At 53.3% G+C, this 21,842-nt stretch overlaps 3 protein-coding genes across 9 annotated transcripts; all 3 read right to left on the minus strand.

Annotated features, from left to right (window-relative positions):
* Positions 1-1,434: 1,434 nt before the first annotated feature.
* Positions 1,435-6,189, minus strand: ENTREP3 (endosomal transmembrane epsin interactor 3). 3 transcript variants are annotated; one of them, XM_065891511.1, is made up of 12 exons: positions 5,965-6,189; positions 5,712-5,768; positions 5,402-5,512; positions 5,175-5,294; positions 4,901-5,008; positions 4,174-4,346; positions 3,944-4,043; positions 3,539-3,608; positions 2,729-3,274; positions 2,063-2,131; positions 1,699-1,952; positions 1,435-1,608 (listed from the first exon to the last, which is right to left on the minus strand). In XM_065891511.1, the coding sequence occupies exons 1-12, from the start codon at positions 6,187-6,189 to the stop codon at positions 1,435-1,437; spliced, it is 2,007 nt and encodes a 668-aa protein (XP_065747583.1). The 3 variants fall into 3 exon arrangements, with proteins under 3 accessions (XP_065747583.1, XP_065747594.1, XP_065747605.1); XM_065891522.1 differs by lacking the exon at positions 5,712-5,768 and having other exon boundaries at positions 4,174-4,349; XM_065891533.1 differs by lacking the exons at positions 5,175-5,294; positions 5,402-5,512; positions 5,712-5,768.
* A 1,130-nt stretch (positions 6,190-7,319) lies between these two features.
* Positions 7,320-11,769, minus strand: SCAMP3 (secretory carrier membrane protein 3). 2 transcript variants are annotated; one of them, XM_065875386.1, is made up of 9 exons: positions 11,492-11,769; positions 11,080-11,157; positions 10,302-10,424; positions 10,095-10,215; positions 9,520-9,648; positions 8,915-9,074; positions 8,704-8,805; positions 8,061-8,178; positions 7,320-7,785 (listed from the first exon to the last, which is right to left on the minus strand). In XM_065875386.1, exons 1-9 carry the CDS (start codon positions 11,555-11,557, stop codon positions 7,639-7,641), a joined length of 1,044 nt encoding a protein of 347 aa, XP_065731458.1. In that variant the 5' UTR covers positions 11,558-11,769; the 3' UTR covers positions 7,320-7,638. The 2 variants fall into 2 exon arrangements, with proteins under 2 accessions (XP_065731458.1, XP_065731464.1); XM_065875392.1 differs by lacking the exon at positions 11,080-11,157 and having other exon boundaries at positions 11,492-11,557.
* A 464-nt stretch (positions 11,770-12,233) lies between these two features.
* On the minus strand, positions 12,234-21,608 carry CLK2 (CDC like kinase 2). 4 transcript variants are annotated; one of them, XM_065875353.1, is made up of 13 exons: positions 21,311-21,608; positions 19,540-19,709; positions 18,562-18,790; positions 17,785-17,872; positions 17,365-17,431; positions 17,073-17,189; positions 16,094-16,260; positions 14,772-14,866; positions 14,001-14,130; positions 13,814-13,896; positions 13,577-13,656; positions 13,299-13,389; positions 12,234-12,763 (listed from the first exon to the last, which is right to left on the minus strand). In XM_065875353.1, exons 2-13 carry the CDS (start codon positions 19,707-19,709, stop codon positions 12,578-12,580), a joined length of 1,503 nt encoding a protein of 500 aa, XP_065731425.1. In that variant the 5' UTR covers positions 21,311-21,608; the 3' UTR covers positions 12,234-12,577. The 4 variants fall into 4 exon arrangements, with proteins under 4 accessions (XP_065731425.1, XP_065731433.1, XP_065731440.1 ...); XM_065875361.1 differs by having other exon boundaries at positions 17,785-17,869; positions 21,311-21,582; XM_065875368.1 differs by lacking the exon at positions 21,311-21,608 and having other exon boundaries at positions 12,578-12,763; positions 17,785-17,869; positions 18,562-18,787.
* Positions 21,609-21,842: the final 234 nt, after the last annotated feature.

Genomic DNA, 21,842 nt, shown 5'->3' on the forward strand with positions numbered 1-21,842 from the left:
GGATCTTGATAGGGCCACTTACAGACTGGAGGTAGAAAAAAGAAGAGGGCCAAGGGAAGCGCCCTGGAGCCCGCCAGCGTTAAGCAGTTGGGCAGAGGTGCGAACTCTGACAAATGATACCAAGACAGTAAAGTAGGAGAAAAATTAGGAGAGTATGATGTTTTCAAAGACAAGAAAGGGAAAAATTCAAGAGGAATCATGCTGATTATCTGGGTTAAATGCTTCTTAGAGTTCAAGTGAAATGCAGGCAGCGAACTGGCCAGTGGGTCTAACTTTTTTGCTTACTGAAAAATTTGTCAAGAGCAGTGCCTGGGGGCTTCCCTGGTGGTGCAGTGGATAAGAATCTGCCTGCCAACGCAGAGGACACAGGTTCAATCCCTGGTCCAGGATGATCCCACATGCCGCGAAGCAACTTAGCCCGTGCGCCACAATTACTGAGCCTGCGCGCCACAACTATTGAAGCCCGTGTGCCTAGAGCCTGTTCTCTGCAACAAGAGAAGCCACTGCAATGAGAAGCCTGGGCACCGCAACAAAGAGTAGCCCCCGCTCGCCGCAACTAGAGAAAGCCCATGTGCAGCAGCGAAGACCCAACACAGCCAAAAATAAATAAATAAAATTAAAATTAAAAAGAAAAAGAGCAGTGCCTGGGGAGAGGTAGGGGAAGGAGCCTGATGGGAATGGGCGAGGAGAGAATGCATGTTCAAGAGTGGAAGGAAGGAAGAGAAAGAACGTTTGGCTATGAAAAGGGGCAGAGATATTGTGTGGTAGCTGGAAATAGATATCAGTGTCTTGCGAGTTTTCATAACTATGAGAGATGCTAGAATAAATTTCAATGGTGACAAAGGATGAACCAGAAGAGAAGGGAAAATTGAAATTTATTGAAGCCTTACTTAGTGTGTTAAGAGCTTTACAAACTTTCGTCCTCACAATGTTTTATGGATCAGGCAATTGAGGTTAAATAACTTGCCCAAGATCATGCAGCTAAAGGTGGCAGAGCTGAGAGGCCACCCAGATTTTTCTGACCCTTCATGCCTCATCATCCCATTGCACAGGCATACAGCCCCTTGTGCTTGAACAACCGGGACATGCCTTTGCCCTGGCCACAGGGCCCATGGTGAATCAGAGAGAGTTACTCTCATGCAGGAGGAACAGGACTTTATTTTCCTCCTCCAACTCTCTAAGCAGGGGCATCTCTCCGCACAGCCTGAACACCCATGCAGCGCAGGACAGAAGGTCTCCCCAGGCTGGAGGGGCAGAGGCAAGCAGCAGGAGCCCCTAGAGGTAGGAGGGAAAGGGATACTTCTGGGGGTGTTCAGCAGGTTTCTTTTTGTGTCAGCCAGTGTAAGGGGGTGCTGGAGGCTGCTGGTCCCAACCAGCTGGTGCCTGTGGCCCCAGCATTCATCTGGATCTGTTCAGTGTGGGAAGATGCCCAGGTCAGAGCCCAGTCTCCTGGCTGCCCCCATTGAGGCTGAGGCTGTGGGGGCGGGTGCCGCGCTCCAGCCTGCGGCCAGACAGGAGGCGTCTCAGGGAGGAGCCGGAGCTGAGGTCGCCGCAGCTGCGAAGGTGGAGGCTCTCTCGGCCTGGCCGGCCCCATGGGCTCCGGGGCACCTAGATGGGGCCACAGGAAAGAGCATCAGTGTGGTCCCACCTGAAACACCAGGCTTTCCCGGGTGTCTTCCCTGGATCCCCTCACTCTACCTGCTTATGTCCATGGGCTCCATTCCCATTGGGGTCTGGGGCCTTCCTAGACATCTGGAGGAAACGAGTGACCAAGCCGCGGCCTGGCCAGCTGCCCTTCAGGTCCCCCAGGGAGTGGGCAGGTGCAGGGCCTGAGGGCAGGGGGACCTTCTGGAAGGTGGGCACAGGGTGCCGTTTTTCGGCTGAGCGGGCACGTAGCAACTTGGGGGAAGGGCAACGGGCTAGACGGAAGAGGCAGGCTTCAGAGCAGAGCCCTGGAGACACAGAGAGAGGGAGAGGGAGAGTGGGTGGAATGGGAGGTACAGAAAAGGCCAGGCATTACTCCCCTACCCATTGCCCCCTGGGCACCAACCATATGCCTCACCTGTATCTGCAGAGGAAATGGAAGCAGCTTCTTCCTCAAGCACTTTGGTATAAAGGTCCCTGAATTCAGCTGAGAAGGAAGAGAGAGACAGGGACTGAGTGGGAGTGCTCAGTAGATGCGCCCTCCAATCTCACGGCCCTCCTGAGAACTCAAGCCCAGCTTCCACACCCCATTCCCAACCAAGGGGGCATCATCTCTGCTCAGGTCCACCAGCAACTAGATGGTACGATCCACCAAATCAGGGACTAAGGCACTATCGTGCCCTGCTGCAGCCTCTCCAGTACCTGGCACATAATGGTAATGACAAACACTTCCTGTGCCAGGGCTAAGCACTTGACCTGCATCTCGCCTCAGTAACTCCACAGCACCTATGGTGAGGTACTGTTATTATACCTGTTTTACAGGTGAAAAACTGAGGCTTGGAGAGGGTAGGTAACTAGCCCAAGCTGGGAACTGTGAGACTGCGTTCCAAAAACCAAATCCTCTTCGTTTAGCCACTAAGCTATTGATGTATTTCTAGGAGGTGACATAAGAAGTGTCTACTGCAGGAGTGAATTCACCCATTCTTCCTCCCCAGGGACCTCAACAGTGTCCCAAATCCTGGTGGGTATCACTGGCCCTCTAACTCCCGGTGCCTGCCCTCTCCTGAACCTTGTGGCGGCTCACCGGTGTCGCTGGAGGTGGTGATGCCCGGGTCACTGTGGGACCGTGGCAGCAGCAGCGGTGGTCGGGGAGCCGGCTGAGGAGGCCGGTGCCCCGGTGGGGTGAGGGAACCTGAGCTATCGCTGAAGCGGCGAGCCGGGGCTCGGGGGGGAGGGGCTGCAGCTGGCCGGCTGCCTCCCCGGGGGACCCGCCGCCTCAGCTCGGGGAAGCAGGGTCCCACCCAAGGCGGCCAGCCCTCCAGCCGGTGGCAGCTTCGGGCAGCTGTGGGGGCACCCAGCGGGGGTGGGGCCTCGGGGGCAGAGCAGGAATAGGAGCGGGCAGCTCTCGGGGGCCGCCGGGGCAGGGGGCTGTCCTCAAAGGGGCCCCGCAGGCCGCAGTCCAGGCTGAGGCAGTAGCCGGCGCGGCTGCGCTGAATAGAGCGGAAGAGCACGTAGTCAACGGAGCGCACGGAGCCCTGCAGCTCCAGCAGGCACGAGTCCTCCGACGGGCTGGAGCCCCCGGGGAGGTCACCGATGGCTGACAGCACCAGAGACCCGCTGTCCATGGACACTGTGGATGGTAGGGGCTGCCGGGTAGCACCAGCCTGGCCGGGCCCAGGCGGTTCCTCTTTTCTCAGGCCCAGCCTCTTGCGGGCCATCCTGCCTCCAGTTTTATCTCAGAGGAGACAACTAAGCCCAGGTTTGCAAGAAGCCCCAGCCCTCATCTGTCCCTCAACCACCAACTTGGTCTCATCTCTCCCCCTCTACCCCCCACACCCAGCTCTGCTATCCCAGGCATCCCAGACCTTGTCCACCCTCCCCACTTTCTGCTCACCATCTACAATGGAGGCCACTCGCTCACAGATGCAGGAGCCATCATGAAGCTGAGGATCAAACAGAGTGGCCTGCAGAAGACACAAGGGTCAAGGGTCGAGCCCTACACACTGATTAGGCCATCCCACAGGCTGGACAGAGCTCTGGAGACCTAGATTCCAGTCCAGCTTTGTCACTTTGTTCAAGTCACTTATGTGGGCCTCAGTTTCCACATCTGTAAAATGGAAATCATAGTTCTTACCCCACCCACCTCTCCAAGCTCTCAGGCAGATCAAAAATGACAGCGAATGTGCTAGTGCTATAAAGATCATGAGAACTAGTATAATCTTTATCCAGTGACAGTAGCTCACCCAGCTTTTCAGGCTCTATTTCTGACTCCCCAGCCCACACCAAACCCTGCTCTCACCTGGCTGTCTCCTCGTAGCCCCATGACGGCCTCATAAGAAGGGGGGCAATCAGTAGGATACAGGGGCACCGGGCTGTCCATGGAGCCATTGTAGGTGATGCTGGCAGGATGAGGGAGAGGGTCAAAGCCTGGGAAAGAACTCCTATTCCAAAAAGATCCCTCCCCACCAATCCCCGGCCTCAGCCCCAGTCGCCTTCCTTAGTTTCCCCACAGATTCCACCTGGCCTCACCTCTGTGCATCTGTTTCTGAGCTGCAGGTGTACTCTGGGGGATAGTAGGGCGGCGGGGGCACAGGCGGTACAAATTCCTCCAAGTCCAGCATGGTGTGTAGGAGAGGGGCTGGGGGCGAGGATGTACAGCCCAGAGGCCCCAGAGGGCCTGAGACTGAGTGCTCAGAGGCCAACTGCTGGGGAGCAAGCAAGTCAGCAAACTTGGTTTCTGGGAATACAGCTCCTTGGCTCCCAAACTCCTCTCTCATCTACATTTTCTGGCCCCACCCCCTCCAAGAAGCTCAGTTCTGGCCCCTTTGCCAAACCAGTTCCTCCTCTAACCCTGCCCCAGCCGAGGACCTTCAGCTCTTGCCCTGCCCATCGAGAAAGTCCTCCTCTACGTGGACCTTTCTGCACCCAGAATCACTATCTGTTCTCTGTCCCCACCAGAACATCAACCCATTATCCCCACCCCCATCTAAGACCTTCCTGACTCCGCCCAACTTTTAGTGCTACTCTTCAATGCCCCCAGACTGGCATCACGTACTTCTCTTACTCCCTGTCATTTCCCTCCTCACCCTCCTTTGGACCCCCTAAATACCCCTGCAACAGACATGCCTAACAGGTGACCCACAGCCCCTGGTGCTCAAAAGCCAGCACTGTAACCATCACCCCTCAAGCCCAATGCCAGCACACACACCCTGCCCGCATCCTACCTTCTCAGCCTTGACCCCGGCTCCCCACTCACCGTGTTCACAAGGTCCAGGGAGAAGATTTGGATGCAGCAAACAATAGCAGAGAGAGTACAGATTATGGCGGCACAAACCGTGAGCCCACAGACGCTAAAGAGCAAGTTCTGGGGAAGGCAAGAGAGAGAGAGGGATGTGAGAGGAGCCTGGTGTGGAGTAAATCCCACATACTCGGGGCCTGTGAGGACTCCAGGAGGAGGCAGAAGGGTGAGAACCAGGAAGATGGCCGGAGAGGAAGGAATGGCGGAGGTGGGGGGGCGGGTGCATGCTCACCTTGAGGGCCCCTCGGGCTTCATCACAGGTGGAGTTAGGGGCAACTTTCAGTTCCTGCCCTGACTCTGGACAGGGCCGCAGTAGAGGAACAGGAGGGCAGCACACACAGACCTTTCCGTCCTGAGTGGGAGTGGAAAGGGTGAGGCAGCCTGAATCAGGACAAGCCCAGGTTGTCCTGCACACCTCCCCCAACCAGCACTCTCAGGCTCTCTTTCCTCAAATCTCACCAAGATGCATTCTTGGAAGTCTCGGGCCAGCTGAGCGTTTTTACAGGAGAGAACAGAGCCAGCCATGCTGAGCATGACACAGAGCACCGAAAGCAAGGAGAAGAAGGAAATCTGGGGGAAACAGGGCACAGACTCAGGGCTGGGACCCCAAGAGTACCCTCTACCGCAGATGGAGCCACCCTCCTTCACAGGACATTTGTGCCTGGACAGCGTGAATGGGAGAGTCAATTCCCTTTTCGAGGGCATAAATAGGCATCCCCTCAGGTGCTAGGCACCTGCCTCCCCGTGGGCATCAGACCCTGGCACCTACCACTAGAGTGAACGGCCGCTTCCAAGACACAATGCCAACCACCCCGGAAAACGCCAGCTGGGGATAGAGTGGGCACAGGCTCAGCCTGACAGGGGAGGCACAGAGTGAGCCCTTCACCACAGAGTGCACCCAGCTCTGTAAGGAGGAGGAGGACCAGGAGAGGGAGGAGAGGCCAGGATTTGGACTGGCAGCTGGTGTGGAGGGGTGGGGCCCGAGGAGCCTCCCCCACCCAACAACTGTGCACCCAACTCACCGAGAATCCAGCCCAAGACGGGCAGGATCTCTTGACGCTCTCGGTGGTGGTGACAGATGAGGCCACCATGCTGAAGGTGACCACCAGGATGCCCAGGAGCACCTGAGCCAGCCCCAGCGTGAGCAGAGCCTGCAGCCAGGGTCGGTGGAGGCGGAGGTGGGTAAGGCCTCGGGTGCTGGGCCGGCTAGTCAGCGAGCGGCTGGAATCACTAGGCGAGGGCATCATGCCTGCCGCCCGGTTGCCTGAGCCTCGCTCGGGCCCCGCTGACGCTTGGGAGCATCTCAGAGGCGCCCGAAGCCCCGTCCTTCCTCCTCTCCACCCGCCTCGCTCTAGACCCCACCCCCTGGCTGGGTCCCCTGAGGCATGGCCCAGGGACTCCAGCTGAGGAGGTGGTCAAGGGAGGGGCGTCACGGAGGGGCCCCGGAGTGCTCCCTCCCCACCACGGGCACTGGACGGGCACCGTGCCCGGGACGGCGATGAGGACGCGGGGGCACCGGCTCATCGCATCTCCCTAGAGAAGAGAGGCGCCGAGAAGGGCCGGTCCGGGAGTGAAGAGAGGGCGGCGGTCCGGAACCCAGGGAAGAGTGGGAAGGGTGAAGGCGAGGATGGGAAAGAAGTCTAGAGAAGAGGGGAGAGGCGGCGTGACTCTAGAGGCGCGGTCGGTGTGCCCTCAGTGTCCAGTGGGATCCGAGGCTGCCTGGTGGGGAGAGGCTGCGGCGGCGCCGCCGCCTCCTGGGTCGCCAGCCCCGCTCCCCTCCCCACCACACCCCCGCTGCCCCAGCTCGGCTGCAGCAGGTCCGGGATTGGAGGCGGGGGATGGGGATGGGGATGGGATGGTGCGGGAGGAGGGGCATGGTGCGAGGGCCAGCGCGGCGCACCCCGGGAGTTGTAGTCCCCACCAGAGACCCTGTGGGAGGGGGAGAGGGAAGGAGGGAGGGAGGGAGAAGGAGAAGGGGAGAGGGAGGGAGGGAGCAGGAGGCAGGGTTGCAGGGCGAGCTGGCCGCGAGAGCTAACAACGCTTTCGGCTCCCACTTGAGCTCCACCCAGCCTCTCAGGCCTCTCGGCCTGCTGTGTTCCCAGGAGAAGTTGCAGCTTCTTTCCTGTCATTAATGGAGAAAGGTAGGGAGCTAGGCTCCCTGGCAGCTCCGCGATTCCACCCCAGGCCAGCCGTGGACTTCCCTCCCTCTTCCTGCGCCTGCCATCGGGCGCTGCTGTCCCACCCCCGAGAGCTCTCCATTTACACTAAGGCCAGGTCAGACCTTCCCTCTGGAGTCCACATTCTGCTTCCATTCTAGTCTCCTCCACTTTCTCTTCCATGAGGCCTAGTTCCCATTAAAATTCCAGAAACGGCGTGATTTGTGTTCCAGTTCCACTTTCTTTTTATTTAAATAACCGAAGCAACAGCCTTGGCACAGCAGAAGGAATCTGGGTTGGGGTGTGTAGAGGTGGCAGCAGTGTGGCCTGATTGGGGGAAGGGGAGTGGGAGGGAAGCAGTGACTGGGTCACACTGGGCTCCCCACACCCTTAAGTCAGGTTCAGCAGTCATGGCTGTGGGACTGGGGGCACTATAGTGAAGACATCAAGTAGTGACGTCTCATCAAGTCCCAGAGACCTCAGGGATGGGGGCTAGGTCACCTCCCCTAAGTGGCAGGGCCAGGGCATCCCAGTTAGGGGTCACGGTGCCCGGAAGGCATTTTCGGCAGCCCCAGCGGCTGCATTGGCAGCTGCGGTTCGCACCGCAGGGTTGGAGAAGACACCAGCTGCAAATTCTTGCTGGGCTTTCTGAAAGCTGGCACCTGTGCGGCGGTACAAGGAGTGGATCTGCAAGTAGAGGCACAGACTTTACAGCACGTTCTGGCCGCTGTTACCCCACTCCAATCTAACGCCATCACCACCACTCACCAGCCTGCAGCTCCAGCTTTTCCCTCGTGGCTCCCTACCAACCCACACCCACACATACCCCACAACACCCGCCTCCCAGGTCCATTAGCTGAGAACCCATCCGTCAGCCTGGCCCTCCTCGGTTGCTCCTGAATGTTCCACCCATGCCCCCAGGGACACACCATCTCACTCTCGCCGCATCTGCAGCCCCTCACCCGCTTTAGCATCACAATTCCCAGCACAGCGATGCCAGTGAAGAACAGGGCGACCAGCAGCATGAGCACAGCCACAGCTGTGTTGGCCTTCAGCACCACCAGAGCGGAGATCCAGCCACTGTAAGGAGGGGAAGGTATGTGGAAGTGAAGAGGGGCTGCTCACAGCTGGGTCTCTGTCCCCCCAGCTTCTCTGCTGGTTATGTCTTCCCACCAGGGGCCGGTTTCCTGTCAGTCTGGCAGCTTGCCACGCACTGCAATCCCAAACTACACCTACTCTCTTCACAGTTTAATCCCAGCTTCTGAACGATCAGCTCCCAGCTCTCCAAGATCTTCCAGACATCCTCACTCCAAACAGACCTTTCTGTTGAGGATTCTTCCTCTTCTCCAATCATGGTTACACATGTCTCTTCCAGGAAGCCTCTTCAGATTGACCACAGCCATCTTTCCCTTAATCTATGTCTGTTGAGAGTTGTGTCTGGGCTCTCTATCATGGAGGACATCTTGTCTCTCTGGTTAAATTAGCACCTCCCAAGGATAAAAACCACATTTCCTTTTTCTGAACAACTCCTATGCCAGTACCCAAGGCTGACTTGGTCTACAGGAGTGGGAGGAAGGGGTGAAGGTAGATGGCAGCCTCACAGACCTGAACCCCCAACCTGGGATGCCAATGGCCTGGAGGACAAACAGAACATCCTGGACGAAGAAAATGAAGAAGAAAACGAAGAAATTGAATGAACTGTCACTCCTGCAAAGAGAAAGAAAGGGAAGTGTAGGCAAAGAATTAGGGTTGGAGAAGCAGAATGGGACCCATCCAAGTCCCCTCCCTTTCCACCATCCCCACTCCCCCTTCTTACCGGAAAGCCTTATACATGGGGCGGTACCAACAGACGAAGGAGCAGGGGGTGAAAAGGAGGATCCAGAGGATAGAGAGCCCAAAGCCTGAGCCATTGCTGGTCTCCACACAGAAGCTGGCCAGGCAGGCAAGAAAATTCAGGAGAAGAGCCAGAGTGCTGCCTAAGGGTTAGAGGAACAGAATGATGGGTCAGTGAAAGCTCCTTTCCCTAGAAGCCCACCCCACAGCCCTCACCAAATGTGGCCGACTAAGGAGAGGAAGGCGGCTTCTGCCTTCACAGCATCCTCAGCAGGGGAGACAGAATTAGCAAATCTCAATCATGTGTGATCCCCTTGGCAAAGACATTTAAAGGATTCAGAATACATTTATGCATAAGGACAGGGGGAAGGGGGAGAGGGCAAGAACATACATTTGCTAGAAGGCTGGAGAATAAGTTCTAAATACTATAAAAGGGGTAATCCAGGAAGATTCCTGGAGAAATGAGCCTTAAACTCAAATGCTGAGGATAGGTGAAGTGTCTAGTTCTGGGTGAGTGGGCTCCAGAAAAAGAAAGATGTACAAGTTACTACCTGTACTTTTCCTTCAAAAAGGCTTCTCACTACTCACACATCCAGAGGTAGTACATGGTGGATACTGTCTTCTGAAATTCTTGGGGGATCTCCATGGAGATATCCTGGAAAAAGCAGGGCTGAACTGGGCAAAAAGAAGGTAGAGGGGGCCAATTGTTCTGTCGAGCTGTAAGGCACAAAAAGAGCAGGAGGATCTCACAAGTGAGACAGAGACCAACAAATCACTCCCCCTTCCTTTCACCTCCGGGTCCTCTCTTCTGTTTCCAATTTGAGGGTTCAAAGAAACAAGGGCAAGTAGCAAAAGTTATATTAATACTGAGTGTTTATTATGACTTACAACTTCTAAGCACTGTGCCCAGCATTTTGTATAGATGACTTTGTCTAACCCTCATAACAATCCTGTCAAACAGGTACAAACATTATTCTCATTTTACAAGTGAGGAAACTGAGGCACTCAAGATTAAATAACTTGCCTAAGAGCTCACCCTTAATAAGACATAGCACCCAAATTCAAACTCAGCAGTCTGGCTCCAGTGCCCATGCTCTGAGGTCCTTTTTTGAGACTTCGAACCTGTCAGATGCCCTCCCCAACCCTATCAAGGATCCACTTACTAGCTGTGCCCCCGAGGGCAGCATGCTGGAGTTCTCGCTCCCTCCGGTCCAACTCCTCTGCCTTCCGGTTGAGCTCCTCCTGCTTCTTTAGCAGCTCAGCTGTGGCTGCTGCAGCTGAAGCCTGACCAGTATGAGCAGAGGGCAATGTGAGTCCTGAACCCCAGGGCTGGCCCCTTTCCTCAACCCCTACCCATACACCCCCTTTACCTGGGTGCTGTAGGAGCCATAGTTCTTGGGTTCTGTGGGGCTGAGCTTTCTTGAAGACTGCAAAGGGGGAGCTGAGGGTGGAGCTATCGGAACAGGGGCAGGAGGCTCATAGCTTGGTGGTGGCTGTTGAGTTTGGAAAAAACCTTAGGGATCATCTAGTCCTTCATAACACAGGAATCTAGAGTCTACTTGAATACCTTTAGACCTAGAACTCATTACCTAAGGTGGCAGCCCCTCCCCCAGTTGTTAGAAAGCTAATTCTTGTGTTTGTATCAGAGAACTCTTTTACAACCTGCAGCAGCCCTCATAACCCCTCACATCGAGTTCCTTACCCAGGACTCAAAGCACTAATCTACTGTATCAACCTCCTTAAACTTTTAAAAACTCTTACCTTTTTCTATTGCAGTAAGACAAACAGGTCTAGTCTTCTTCAACCTTTGTTTTCTAACTGTATACCTAAACATAGTGTGTTTTCTCCACAACTCCAACCGACCCCATCCCTTTTTTTCTTCAAAAAAGGCTCCCCAGACAGGGTCTTCATCAGGCCCTGCCAGACTCTAGGTCCTCCCAAGACTGACATTTAGAGCTCAAACCGATGGATCCTTGGCCTTAGTGTCTTTAGAAGGATTAGGCATCCCATGGCAGACTGGCCTCTCTCAGGGAGCTAAGATCACGGTGTTTCTTCCTTTGCGTGCAAAAACGTCCCCTATACCCCAACAAAGTGGGCCTGTTAGCATACCCTACCCTTCCTCACCCACCCGTGCTCCCAGAATCTCACCTCCCGGGTTTCAAAAGGGTTGTAGACGTCAAGCGTGGCATGGTGCGTGCTGGGTCGGTGCTGGATCACAGCTGGGTCCTGTGGGCAAAGATCTGGGGCTCAGCTGGCACCTGGTACCTCTGGGGTAACTCACAGGGGCCTCTTCTCAATTGCTGTGGCTCCAAGGACTGCAGCTTGGGGGCCACGCTGTTGTCCCCATATTTGCCCCCAATGCTTCACGCCACACTGCTAGTACCAGCTCCTTAAGGGGCAGGGCCCGCCCCCCCAGGATGCTCACTGGTTTGGAGTAGTCGTCACTCCCACGTGGCGGCCCTTCCTCGGATCAAATGTCACGAACGGGAATACAAGTTAGCCCGACCCTCTAGACTCGAGAAATCACCCCAGCTGCCCCAAAGAGGCCGGCGCAAGTCACCTGAAAGGGGTTGTCAAGCTCGCCGGGCTCGGCGAAGGGGTTTCCACCGTCTCTGCTTTGAGCCATGTTTGCAACTTCGGCTTGGGCCGCCCCCTGCCCTCCACGCCCCTGCCGCGGCAGTGGCGGCGGCAGTGGCTCTCAGAGCTCCCTCCGCTCCTCTAGGTCCGCCCCGCTTCTCTGTGCACGGATTGGCTTTACACACCGGAAGGGTCACAAGGATCCCCGCAGCAGCAGGAGGGCTGCGCCTGCGTCTCGGTCAAAGGCAAAGAAGGAAGTGCCCCACGTGACACCTCTAACTCAGTCTCGGTCGCCAAGTACCGCCCCTTCCCCACGTGACTTCCCTCAATTAACGAACTACACCTCCCAGCAGGCCTCGCGTCAGAATCCCGGTCCCTCCTAGTCTTCCGAGACATACGACCGGGGTCTTCCTACCGGTGGTGGTAGTCTCCCAGGAACCCAGTTGAGCAAATTTTATCTGGATTTCTGGCTCTATCCTGGGGTCCAGCCTAAGAGCTACAGTAATCGAACCTCCTTCCCAAACCATATCATTCCAGATAACCCTTCTCACCGTCAAGAATTGTTACCCACCCATCATTCTCCTCCCGAGACAAACTGGACAGGTAAACTGGTAACCTGACTATAGTTTTAACTTTAGAGGATAAGATGGGGCTCCCTTCGTTGCCAATCTTCTCATCCCTCCACCCCAGCACCCCCAAACCTCAAATTCCAGGGATGGGGGTCAGATGAAGCACGTCATTTTATTTCACAAAGACTGTACAAAATTCCTTATAAAACATGGGATAGATGCCATCTGGTTACCTCATTCTGCCCCCATCCAACTCATCTGTGAAGGGGCAAGTGAGGGTGGGAAGAGTGTGAGATGGAATAGCATTATGTACAAGGCAGGGGTTGAAGCGATAGGTCCAAGTTCTTTCATATTTACACTATTTCACATATTCACAGGTACATAGGGAGCCAGTAGGAAGAAGTGGGCTCCGGCTCTGTTCTCTTGTATAAAAAAGCACCAGTGTCCTGGACTGGACACCCACTGCTGTTAGAGTGGCAGAGGGGCCCAGGGCCTGATCGTCACCGACTGATATCCCGACTGGAGTCCCACAACTTGGCGTTAGGTGGCTCAGCCCGAAGGCGGGCGAAGAAAGGGTGTTGAAGGGCTTCGCCCAAGGTCAGCCGCTTAGCAGGTTCATACTCTAGCATGCTTTCAATCAGATCGAAGAGCTGGTGGTGTTCCTCTGCCTCTGAGGTCAGATACCGCTGGTGATGGAGGGCAGGAAAAAGGTGAGGCACGATGCCTTACAAACCCTGCGTTCTTCAAGGCCCTAGATTTCAATCCTGAAGGACCACAGCTCTGCTTGCTACCATTATGAATGACCACACCGTGACCATTTCTGATGTCACAGCTCACCCTACCTTCCCACTAGCACAATTATTCCTTCATACTCTTTGAAAGTTCTACTTGTATATCCTTGTCAACTTCATGAATCTTCTTTAGCTCGTCAATAAAATGTAACCTCTTCAAAGGTAGTTTATTCTTTTTTGCCTGACCTAAAGAATCCAGGACATTGCTTTCATCTCTGGTTGGCTCAGGAAAAACATGGCTGTCTAACCTCATTCCCTCCATAAAACCACTCCCTCTTATCTCTCTTCTATCAACAAAAGATGTCTTCTTTCAGTTTTCCTCCCCTTCTTTCCTAACCCTCGGCTTGTGAAATGCATTCCAGGGGCAAAACACCTTAAGAAGGAAGTGACCTCTGGGTGGTGGGCACAATTTATTCCCAGCCCGGCTCACCCGAAGTGGTTTGCAGTTTTCTCGAACGTAGCGCCCAGCTGATGTGTTCTCATCCCAATCCAGGCGACCCCGATAAAAATATTTCTGCTTCCTAGAGGGGAAGGGGGAAGTTGAGGAATCAGGAGGTTCCTCTTGTTGTGGGATGATTCCCTTATTCCCTCATCTCAAGAGTAGCTGAGGGGAGGGCAGGTGTCAAAGAAAAAAGAAAATGATGTGATAGAGACCAATTTTGTGGAGAGAAAAGGAAAAGGGTTAAGTCCCTCCCGCTCGAGGTTCACCTTGTCTTTCGGATCATCCGGGAAGGGATAGGACCCAAGATCCTTTCCATCATGGCTAGATGTTCTCTGTTGTCATGGGTCTGGGAAACAAAGACAGAACTGAGCATGGGACCGAGAGGGGATGCTGAGGTCTAGCCGCCAAGAAGATAAGCAATGTGGAGTGAGCAGGCAGCTCCTCAGCAGACAAGGAAATTAGGTAGAATACCTAGTGGTCATATAAAACACCCCACCACTTACTTGGAAGAGGGTGAAGCCAACATAGTATTCGAAGATGATGCAGCCTATACTCCACACATCACAAGGCTGAGACCAGCCCAACTCTGGGTAGGAATGGGAAGGAAAAGGTACTATGAGGCTCAGGGGGCCCTATCCTCACCACCACACCCCCTCACATACTTGGACAACCTTGTCCTTCCCCCCTTACCGAGAATGACCTCCGGTGCTCGGTAATGGCGGGTGGAGACAATGGTACTATGGTGTTCATGGTCAAAGGTGGCACTGCCAAAGTCTACCACCCGCACAGCTGTGCTCTTCACACTGCGCTCATCTCGCTTCTAGGAGCAAAGCAGGAAGAACATGAACCTCTGCACCAAGACTGAGAATGAACAGACCGAGCTTCCACCACTATTCTCTAAAGTACTTCTGAGCCTTAAAAAAACAACTTTGACCTCCTGCCTGCTCTCACACATGCCTTCTGCTTTATAGCCGCCCCCACAGCCAGCAGACTACTTTAGGAGTGGGGGAGGAAGAAGATTTAGAAATAACTGGAATAGCATGCAAGTCTCTATGCATCTGAAGAGTATACCCAGGTGACTAGTGTACAGTATTTCTCAAAATATATAGCAGGTAGCAAAGTGAGGAATAGCTTCCTTAGCTGAGATCTCCATGATCTCCAGTTAGTCAGTGGAGATGAGCTTTCCTTACAGAAAGAAAAGGAAGCCCAAACCAAGAACCTTGAAAGCATTTTCACTCTACTGGGAAGTTAACTGAGGTTCTTTTTCCAAATTCTCTTCCAATTTAAGTCTTGTATCTCTCCCCTTCCATCTATTCTGGTACTGCAGTTTTACTCAGTCAGAGCCAGAGCAGAAAATGTGGGAGAAAGAAGTAAAAGGGAGGACAGAAAGGGCTAAGAGAAAGGCAAAGTGGCATGGCCACCTGTGCCCACTCGCCAAGGGGTGGACCCTGTCCATCTTACCTTCTCTAGGTTGTAGGTGAGTTCGTAGTCTGAATTCACAAACAAAATATTTTCAGGCTTGAGGTCCGTATGTGTCAGCTTGTTATCATGGAGGACTGCAGAGGAGAAGGCCAGGTCAGGGTTGGTCCAGGTGGCCAGAGTTAACTGGTACCAGCTGACCCCAGGCTTGGTCACCTATCTCAAAGCTGGTGAGAAGGCAGGTCCAGAAGCACTAAGCTGCTTTCTGCTCTACATCCATATGAAATGCCTAGTCTAAGAAGCCCTGTACTTATTTAATTTTTGAATTTTATTTATTTCTTATACAGCAGGTTCTTATTAGTTATCTGTTTTATACACATTAGTGTATATATGTCAATCCCAATCTCCCAATTCATCCCACCACCACCACCCCTGCCACTTTCCCCCTTTGGTGTCCATACGTTTGTTCTCTACATCTGTGTCTCCATTTCTGCCCTGCAAACTGGTTCATCTGTACCATTTTCTAGATTCCACATATATGCATTAATATACAATATTTGTTTTTCTCCTTCTAACTTACTTCACTCTGTATGACAGTTTCTAGGTCCATCCATGTCAGAAGCCCTACACTTATTAACATCAGATATACATGTACTTCTCAACCAATGTATCAAGATAGCTTGCTACGGGTTGGTTTTTTTTTTTTTTTTTTTGCCACACCAAGTGACATGCGGGATCTTAGTTCCCCAACCAGGGATCGAACCTGCACCCCCTGCAGTGGAAGAATGGAGTCTTAACCGCTGGACTGCCACGGAAGTCCCTATGGGTTGCATTTTTACACTGACTTTGACATGTGTCTATCTGACTCCTGTGAATTCAACTCTGTGAAACTGTACTGTTATGAAGACTCAGGAGGAAGTATGTACTAGTCCCTACCTGGCCCCTTGGGTGTACTACTCCCTGCTCCCGCCTGGTTTGCTGGGAACAGAGAGCATTCTCAGCTCAGACAAATGTAAACCTCTAGCTCGAGGAATCTTTTTGTCTCTTTGTGCTTGCTGCCTGACTTCAACTTTCCCAAGGAAGGGGAATAAAGGAAAAAAGAGGTAATTAGGTGCTTTGACTTCAAACACTTTCTCTTCCAGCTCCTGCTAGGTTGAATGTGGAGTAAGAGTAATCAGTGATGGTAAGGACATCAGTGAAGGAGTTAAGTCAGAAGAGAAAGAGATGTCAACATGATAGTGAATAAAAGAACTGCAGATAACTGAGTTGACTGTTTAGGGGCTTCAGCAGTGCACAACTGAGACAGAAGAGGTCCAATGGAGGGAGGGGCTGCCCCAGAGTCCACCTTGGCCCGCCCCACTCACACTTGACGGCCTGGCACAGCTGGAAGGCCATGTGGCGCACTTGGTGGATGGGGTAGGGCAGGTAGTTGTTGTCTTTGAGGAAATCGAAGGTGCTAAGGCCCAGAAGCTCAAAGGAGATACACATGTGGCCATGGTAGTCAAACCAGTCAAACATCTGGACACAGAGGCTGGGAAGAGAGATGGGGGAAGGGGGATGTCTGATGAGCTCCCATCTGCCCACCACCCCTCCAACAAAGAGGGACTGCATAGCTGTTGATTCCACATACTTGTATAAAAACATGCCAGCTATTATCACCAAGAAAATTCAGTTCAGCTACGCAATGGCCTTTCTGGCAGACCCAAGGAGAGAAGTACTACCTGTGAAACTTCAAACCATTTTCCTGCAACGTTTTAAATAGTTAAAAAAGGTTCTACTTGCTGAGGAGCTGCCAAGCGCCAGGCTTCAGTGTGGACTGTAAATTGTCAAACTGCCACTTCTGCATTCTGACCCCAACTCCCGCTCCTGAAATTCACTCACCATCAGCCATCATTGGGCCCATGTTTATACCTACTTATGTCTTTGCTTAATACTCTTATTCTACATTTGGATTATGGAATGTGTGTGATCAGAAAAATTACACATAAATGTCTGTGGCTTCATTAGCATAGTTCTAGGTATTAAAAGCACAACTAATTTTTTGATGAAAATGTTGATTCTCAGTCTCAGGGCCATTTCCAGGGCATATCCCTACTGAGGCCATCTTGGGTCGGAGCCAAACTTCAGAGCAATCTAACTGCCCTGAAAACAAGGGGAAAGGATTAGAGAATGTCACAGACCCTCCCTTCCTGCCCTAATGTTCTACTACTCTAAGATGATGAACCAAAGATGGATGGATGAGAAGGTCTACAACTCCCCTGCCTGTCTAGTCCAGGTCGGGAAGGTTTTCCTGTGTAGGGGTGGAGCCTCTCAGATTCCCCACATACTCCTTCACTCACTTACTTCTTGTTGTCAGGGTCCTTCTCATTAATTTTCTCCAGCACGTTGATTTCAAGTCGAGCTGCTTCCTTGTACTTTTCCACATTTTTAATGATCTTCAGGGCAACTCGAGCTCCGCCCCTATAGGGTGGCAGGAGAGGGTTTTGCTGGAATCTCAAGAACATCTCAGACTGAACAGGGCTGCCTGGGGATTAAGATATTCTACCTATGGTTCATTAGCAAAAAAGCCCCAGATAACCCTCACTATCTCTTTATGGCTACCAGGTGTGGAGTACAGAGCGGGGCTGACAGTTACCTGCGATGGTCAACACATTGTACAACTCGGCCGAAGGTCCCCTCTCCCAAGGTGCTTACAATTTCATCTGAAATGAAAAAGAGCAGGGTCGGGGAGAGGGAGGGAGAGAAGGTGGGGAATGAGCTGAGTTCGAAGAAAAAAGGGTACAGCAACCTGGGGTGAGGAGATGAAGGAAGGGGGAACAGATACAGATGGTCACAGGGGAAGAAAACCCCTGCATGATTCCCACCACCTTTAACCCAGGGGCCATGAGAGCTGGGAGTGGACAGCAGAGGTCAATTCTCAACAGCAACTCAAACCACCCAGATAAACAACACCACTGAGAAAAGGCAAAAGAGGCTGTGACTTGGGTTGGCTTGGGACGTTAGGATGGCTATGGGACCATTACAGGCTATAGGATTGTTACGATTTGGCTTGTACATCGCTCTTGTAGCCAGTCCCCGACGTGGTAGATGAGGTGGCCCTCAGCGTCGTCCTCTACACTCTTGGCTCTCCGGCTGCTGTGCTGCTGTCGGGGGGCGGGGGGGGTCGGAGCAAGCCAGGTGTCGGAGCGGGGGCCGGAGGGAGGCGGGGTGGGTGGTGGAGGGGTCACCGGTCACAGGCGCCCAGCCAGGGGGGACAGACGATGATGGGGGACAGTGGAAGGGAACACGTCAGATGCAGTAAGGCGGATCGGGGTGAGAAGAGAGAGCGGCGCATAATCCCAAGTCCCCAAACCCAAAATGGGAACGGGGAGAGGCACGGGCAGAGCAGAGAAGTGGTGTCGTTGCCAATGTCACCCACAACCCCATGCTCTACACGACGCCCTTCCAGGCGGACACAGGTCTCCCCTTGCCCCCACCCAAGCCCACCTGCTGACGGGGCCATGGAGTCCATGGGGGAGAAAGGCAGTTCACAAGCAAGGTCCCCATTAGAAAGTGGAGGCCTTGGGGGGTGGAGGAGCTGCTCCCAACACAATAAGCCCAGCATGCCAGGGAGGGCACTGGGGTTCACAAATGCTCTGTGCCCATCAATCTCCAAAGCAGATTCCAGGGCCCTCCAAGAGTCGGAGAGCTTCCAAGAGAGTAGACAGACTCAGTGCCCACCTTAGTGTTCATGCCCCAAATGCTCAGATGAGAACAAGGATACTTCTCACTTACCAGGGTCCCAGAGGGCTGAAGAAGAGTGGGGAGAGGAAGGGCCTGGGCTGACACTCACCGAAGATGAGCGGCTGAATGTCCGGCTGCGCCGCCTCCGCCGTCTGTGCTTCCTACGGCTGCTGCGCTGGCTGCGGTAACTGCTGTCCTCCCGATGATATTCGTAGGAATGCCGGTAGTCTGTGTCATAGTAGGCTTCTCCCCGATCCCGGCTGTAGTCATTGCGCCTGTAGCTGCCACAGTATCGCCGGTCATACGCCCTCCGGTCGGATGAACGATCATCATAGCTGCTGTTGGACAACAAACACCCATTAAGTGCATCTGTTCAGGCCACATTCCTTGTCATACCATGTAACAAGGTCCTCCCTCACCAAGGACAAGGAGTATCGCTAGAAAAGTTGCTCTCACACACTCAAGTCTCTCTGTGAGGACCAAGGCCCAGGGCAGTGAAGTAACTAAGCACAGAGGAGGATGCCCACACCTGCACATCACCAAAACCTCTGAAAACACCGGCAGAACAACTCCCTCTGAGGAGCTCCTCTTCCCCTCCAGTGATGTAATGGAATAAAGAGCCATTTCTTTTCTGAGCTATTCCTGACTGATATCCAGCTTTGCTCCAAACTATCCCTAACCCATCCCTCCCACTGAACATGCTGCTAAGTTATTAAAACCATGGAGGCCTTACTTTGTCTTGTCTATTAGCTCATTAGTTACCTCTAGGCCCTAGTCCTTTGCACTTGCTTTCCCTTTGTCTGGGACACTTCTCTCGTCTTTCAGACAAGCTTAGATGTCACATTCTCTGGGACGTTTTCCTTGAACTACACATCTTGCCGACCAAACCTGCTGGATGCTTCCTCAGCCCCTTACTATATACTTCCTCTACGATAAGACTCTTAACACCACAGTGTAAATGGGTTATTCTGTTATCCGTTTTGAGCATCACCTTCCACCAGCTACTTAGCTTGAAACCAATAAATCTTTGTTGAATAAACGAATAAGTGAGTGGGCCAAGTGTGAGTTTATCTTCCTGAAGGCTCACCTCCGGGAACGGACATGGTAGCTGTCTTCTCGTCGGCGCCGCCGTGTCCGGTCACTGCTGCTTGACCAGGAGCGGCTTCTTCGTCTCTTATGCTTTCGGCTCCGATAGTGTTCGTGGTAACTCCCCCGGCTGCCTCTCTCTGAAGAGTGGTACCTTCGAGGATGAGGCATCTGGAAGGGAAGGAAAAGTAGCAATAGTGGGGCAAGCTCTGAGTTTTCAGAAGTCCCCTCCAAGGACTGGCTGCTCCAGAGATGCTAAGCTGCTTTCTGCTCTTCAATTTCTACTTTTTTTTTTTAACCATTCACAACTTCCTCAGTCTTCCTCTGTGCTTACAATTCCTCCTTAATGGAGTATATATATTCACCTACTAACTCTCACTAAAAACTTTAGGAATCTTCCCCCCCACTCAGCTCATTGTTCTATTCTGATTTTCCTCAAACATGCCTTCATGAAGACATTCAGGTCTGGGCCACAGCTCATTACAGTTGAGACTGTGTAACTGAAGAAGACTGCAACAGTTCATCATTGGCTGGTATCTAGGATAGATCTGTGCCATGCTAAGTTCCTCATAACTCAACAAAATAATGCTTTACTACAGACTATTATCACAAATGTTTTACAATCATTAAAAGTGTATCTTATCTCCCCAAATAGGCCATCCATGTCCTGAAGGCAGGAATCCAGTTTCCCAGGTTTCTACATATAGTTGTATAAACCAAATATAAGCAAGTTACAGGGATCTGGGTCTGGCCCCTTGAACTATCTTAATCATTTCTCACATCACTGGCCAAATCCCCCTTGAGTGGTTTTAAATACATATGGCTCCAAGCTGCAGTCAACTTCCCATCCAGCCCCTCCCCTTTTGTGCTTACTAAGTACAGAATAACTGGTTTTTAATTAATATCAGCACCAGTTGGCTAAAAGCTGGCCACCTTCTGGTTATTGGAATTGGAATGGCATGGTGCACAAATCCTTTTTTTCCTTCAAGGAAAGAATCAGAGGGTCATCACTGTCACAATCCAGGAAGATGAGAAGAGGAGGGCAGAAAGCAATTAAATAGGCCCAGGGACAGAAGTCTTGTTAGGTGGGGTAGGATTAGGTGTGGAAAAGGCATGACTCCAACATCTGGCTCCCATTCTGAGCTACTTCTCAAATTGAGGAGGGTGGCATTTGATTCATTCCTGGCCTAACAGGGCTTGTAGGAAACCAAGAAGATGCAAGCACAAGACTCTCCCAGGTAATCCAACCTTGCTTAGCACAGCCACACAAATGTCATCTCACCATATACATACTGCCACCAAAGTCCCTCACTGGCTGTCCTTCTCCATATTCCCCCAAGGATCTCCAGCCTGCAACCTTTCTCAACTTGTGCATCTTTTTTTTCTCTTTCTCACTCAGAAATAACTCCTAGGGTAAAACTCTTTCCATATCCTCCAAGTGACACGGTGGTGTCTTTCCCCTCTCCGGCTTTGGTCCAACTTTGATATTCTGCTCTTTCTCATCTCTGGAACCACTCCTATCCGTACTTCATCACCCCTTCTCCTACTTTGATCCCTCCCAACTTCCCCACCTGTCTTCCAGAATACATCTAGGGCAGGTCGACCTTCCGTCTCATCTTCCTACTCCTCACCTCTGCCACTTTCCAGTTCTCAGCCCTCCCCCTCTCCTAATTTCGCCCAGACCCCTTGCCCCCAATCCAATCTTCTTCCCGCCCGCCCTGCGGTCGCCATCTTTCCGCGCGGCCCCGCGGCCCGCCAGCCCGCGCGCTCACCGTTCTGGCGGCGAGGCCCGTGCGCTTGTCCCACAGGAAGTCCGTGATGGCGGCGGCACTGAGGCCGGAGTCCCGGCACCCCCGCGGCGACGAAGTGCGGCTCCACCCCCCTAACCCGAGACCCTGGGACCTCCCGCCTAGTTCCCGGCCTCCGCTCCAGTCCCGCCCGCCCCGGCTCCGTCCCCGCCCCCAGGATCCGCTTGGCGCCGCTCGCACCGCCCCCGCCCGGGGCCCGATCCCAGCTCGGTCTCCGGCTCTGGCCTCTCCGATCCGCCGCCGCCACCGCGAGCGAGCACGTACGCACGCACGCACGCCCTGCGTCGCTTCCCAGCTACCCCTGGGCTCCGCCCCCAGGACCGCGCACGCCAGCGCGTCCTCGCGTAGCTCGCGGCAGTCAGCCCGTGAGAGCGGAGGAGGTGCTAGGGCGGAAGTTCGTGGGGGCGGGGAGAGAGTTGTCGGGGATTACCAGGCCCGCGCCCCCCCTCCCAAGCCCCTCGTGTCCTTCCGTATCCTTCCTCGATCTTTTACCTAT

This window comes from Phocoena phocoena, chromosome 1 (genome assembly GCF_963924675.1).
Source record: "Phocoena phocoena chromosome 1, mPhoPho1.1, whole genome shotgun sequence".
NCBI classification, from domain to species: Eukaryota; Metazoa; Chordata; class Mammalia; order Artiodactyla; family Phocoenidae; genus Phocoena; species Phocoena phocoena.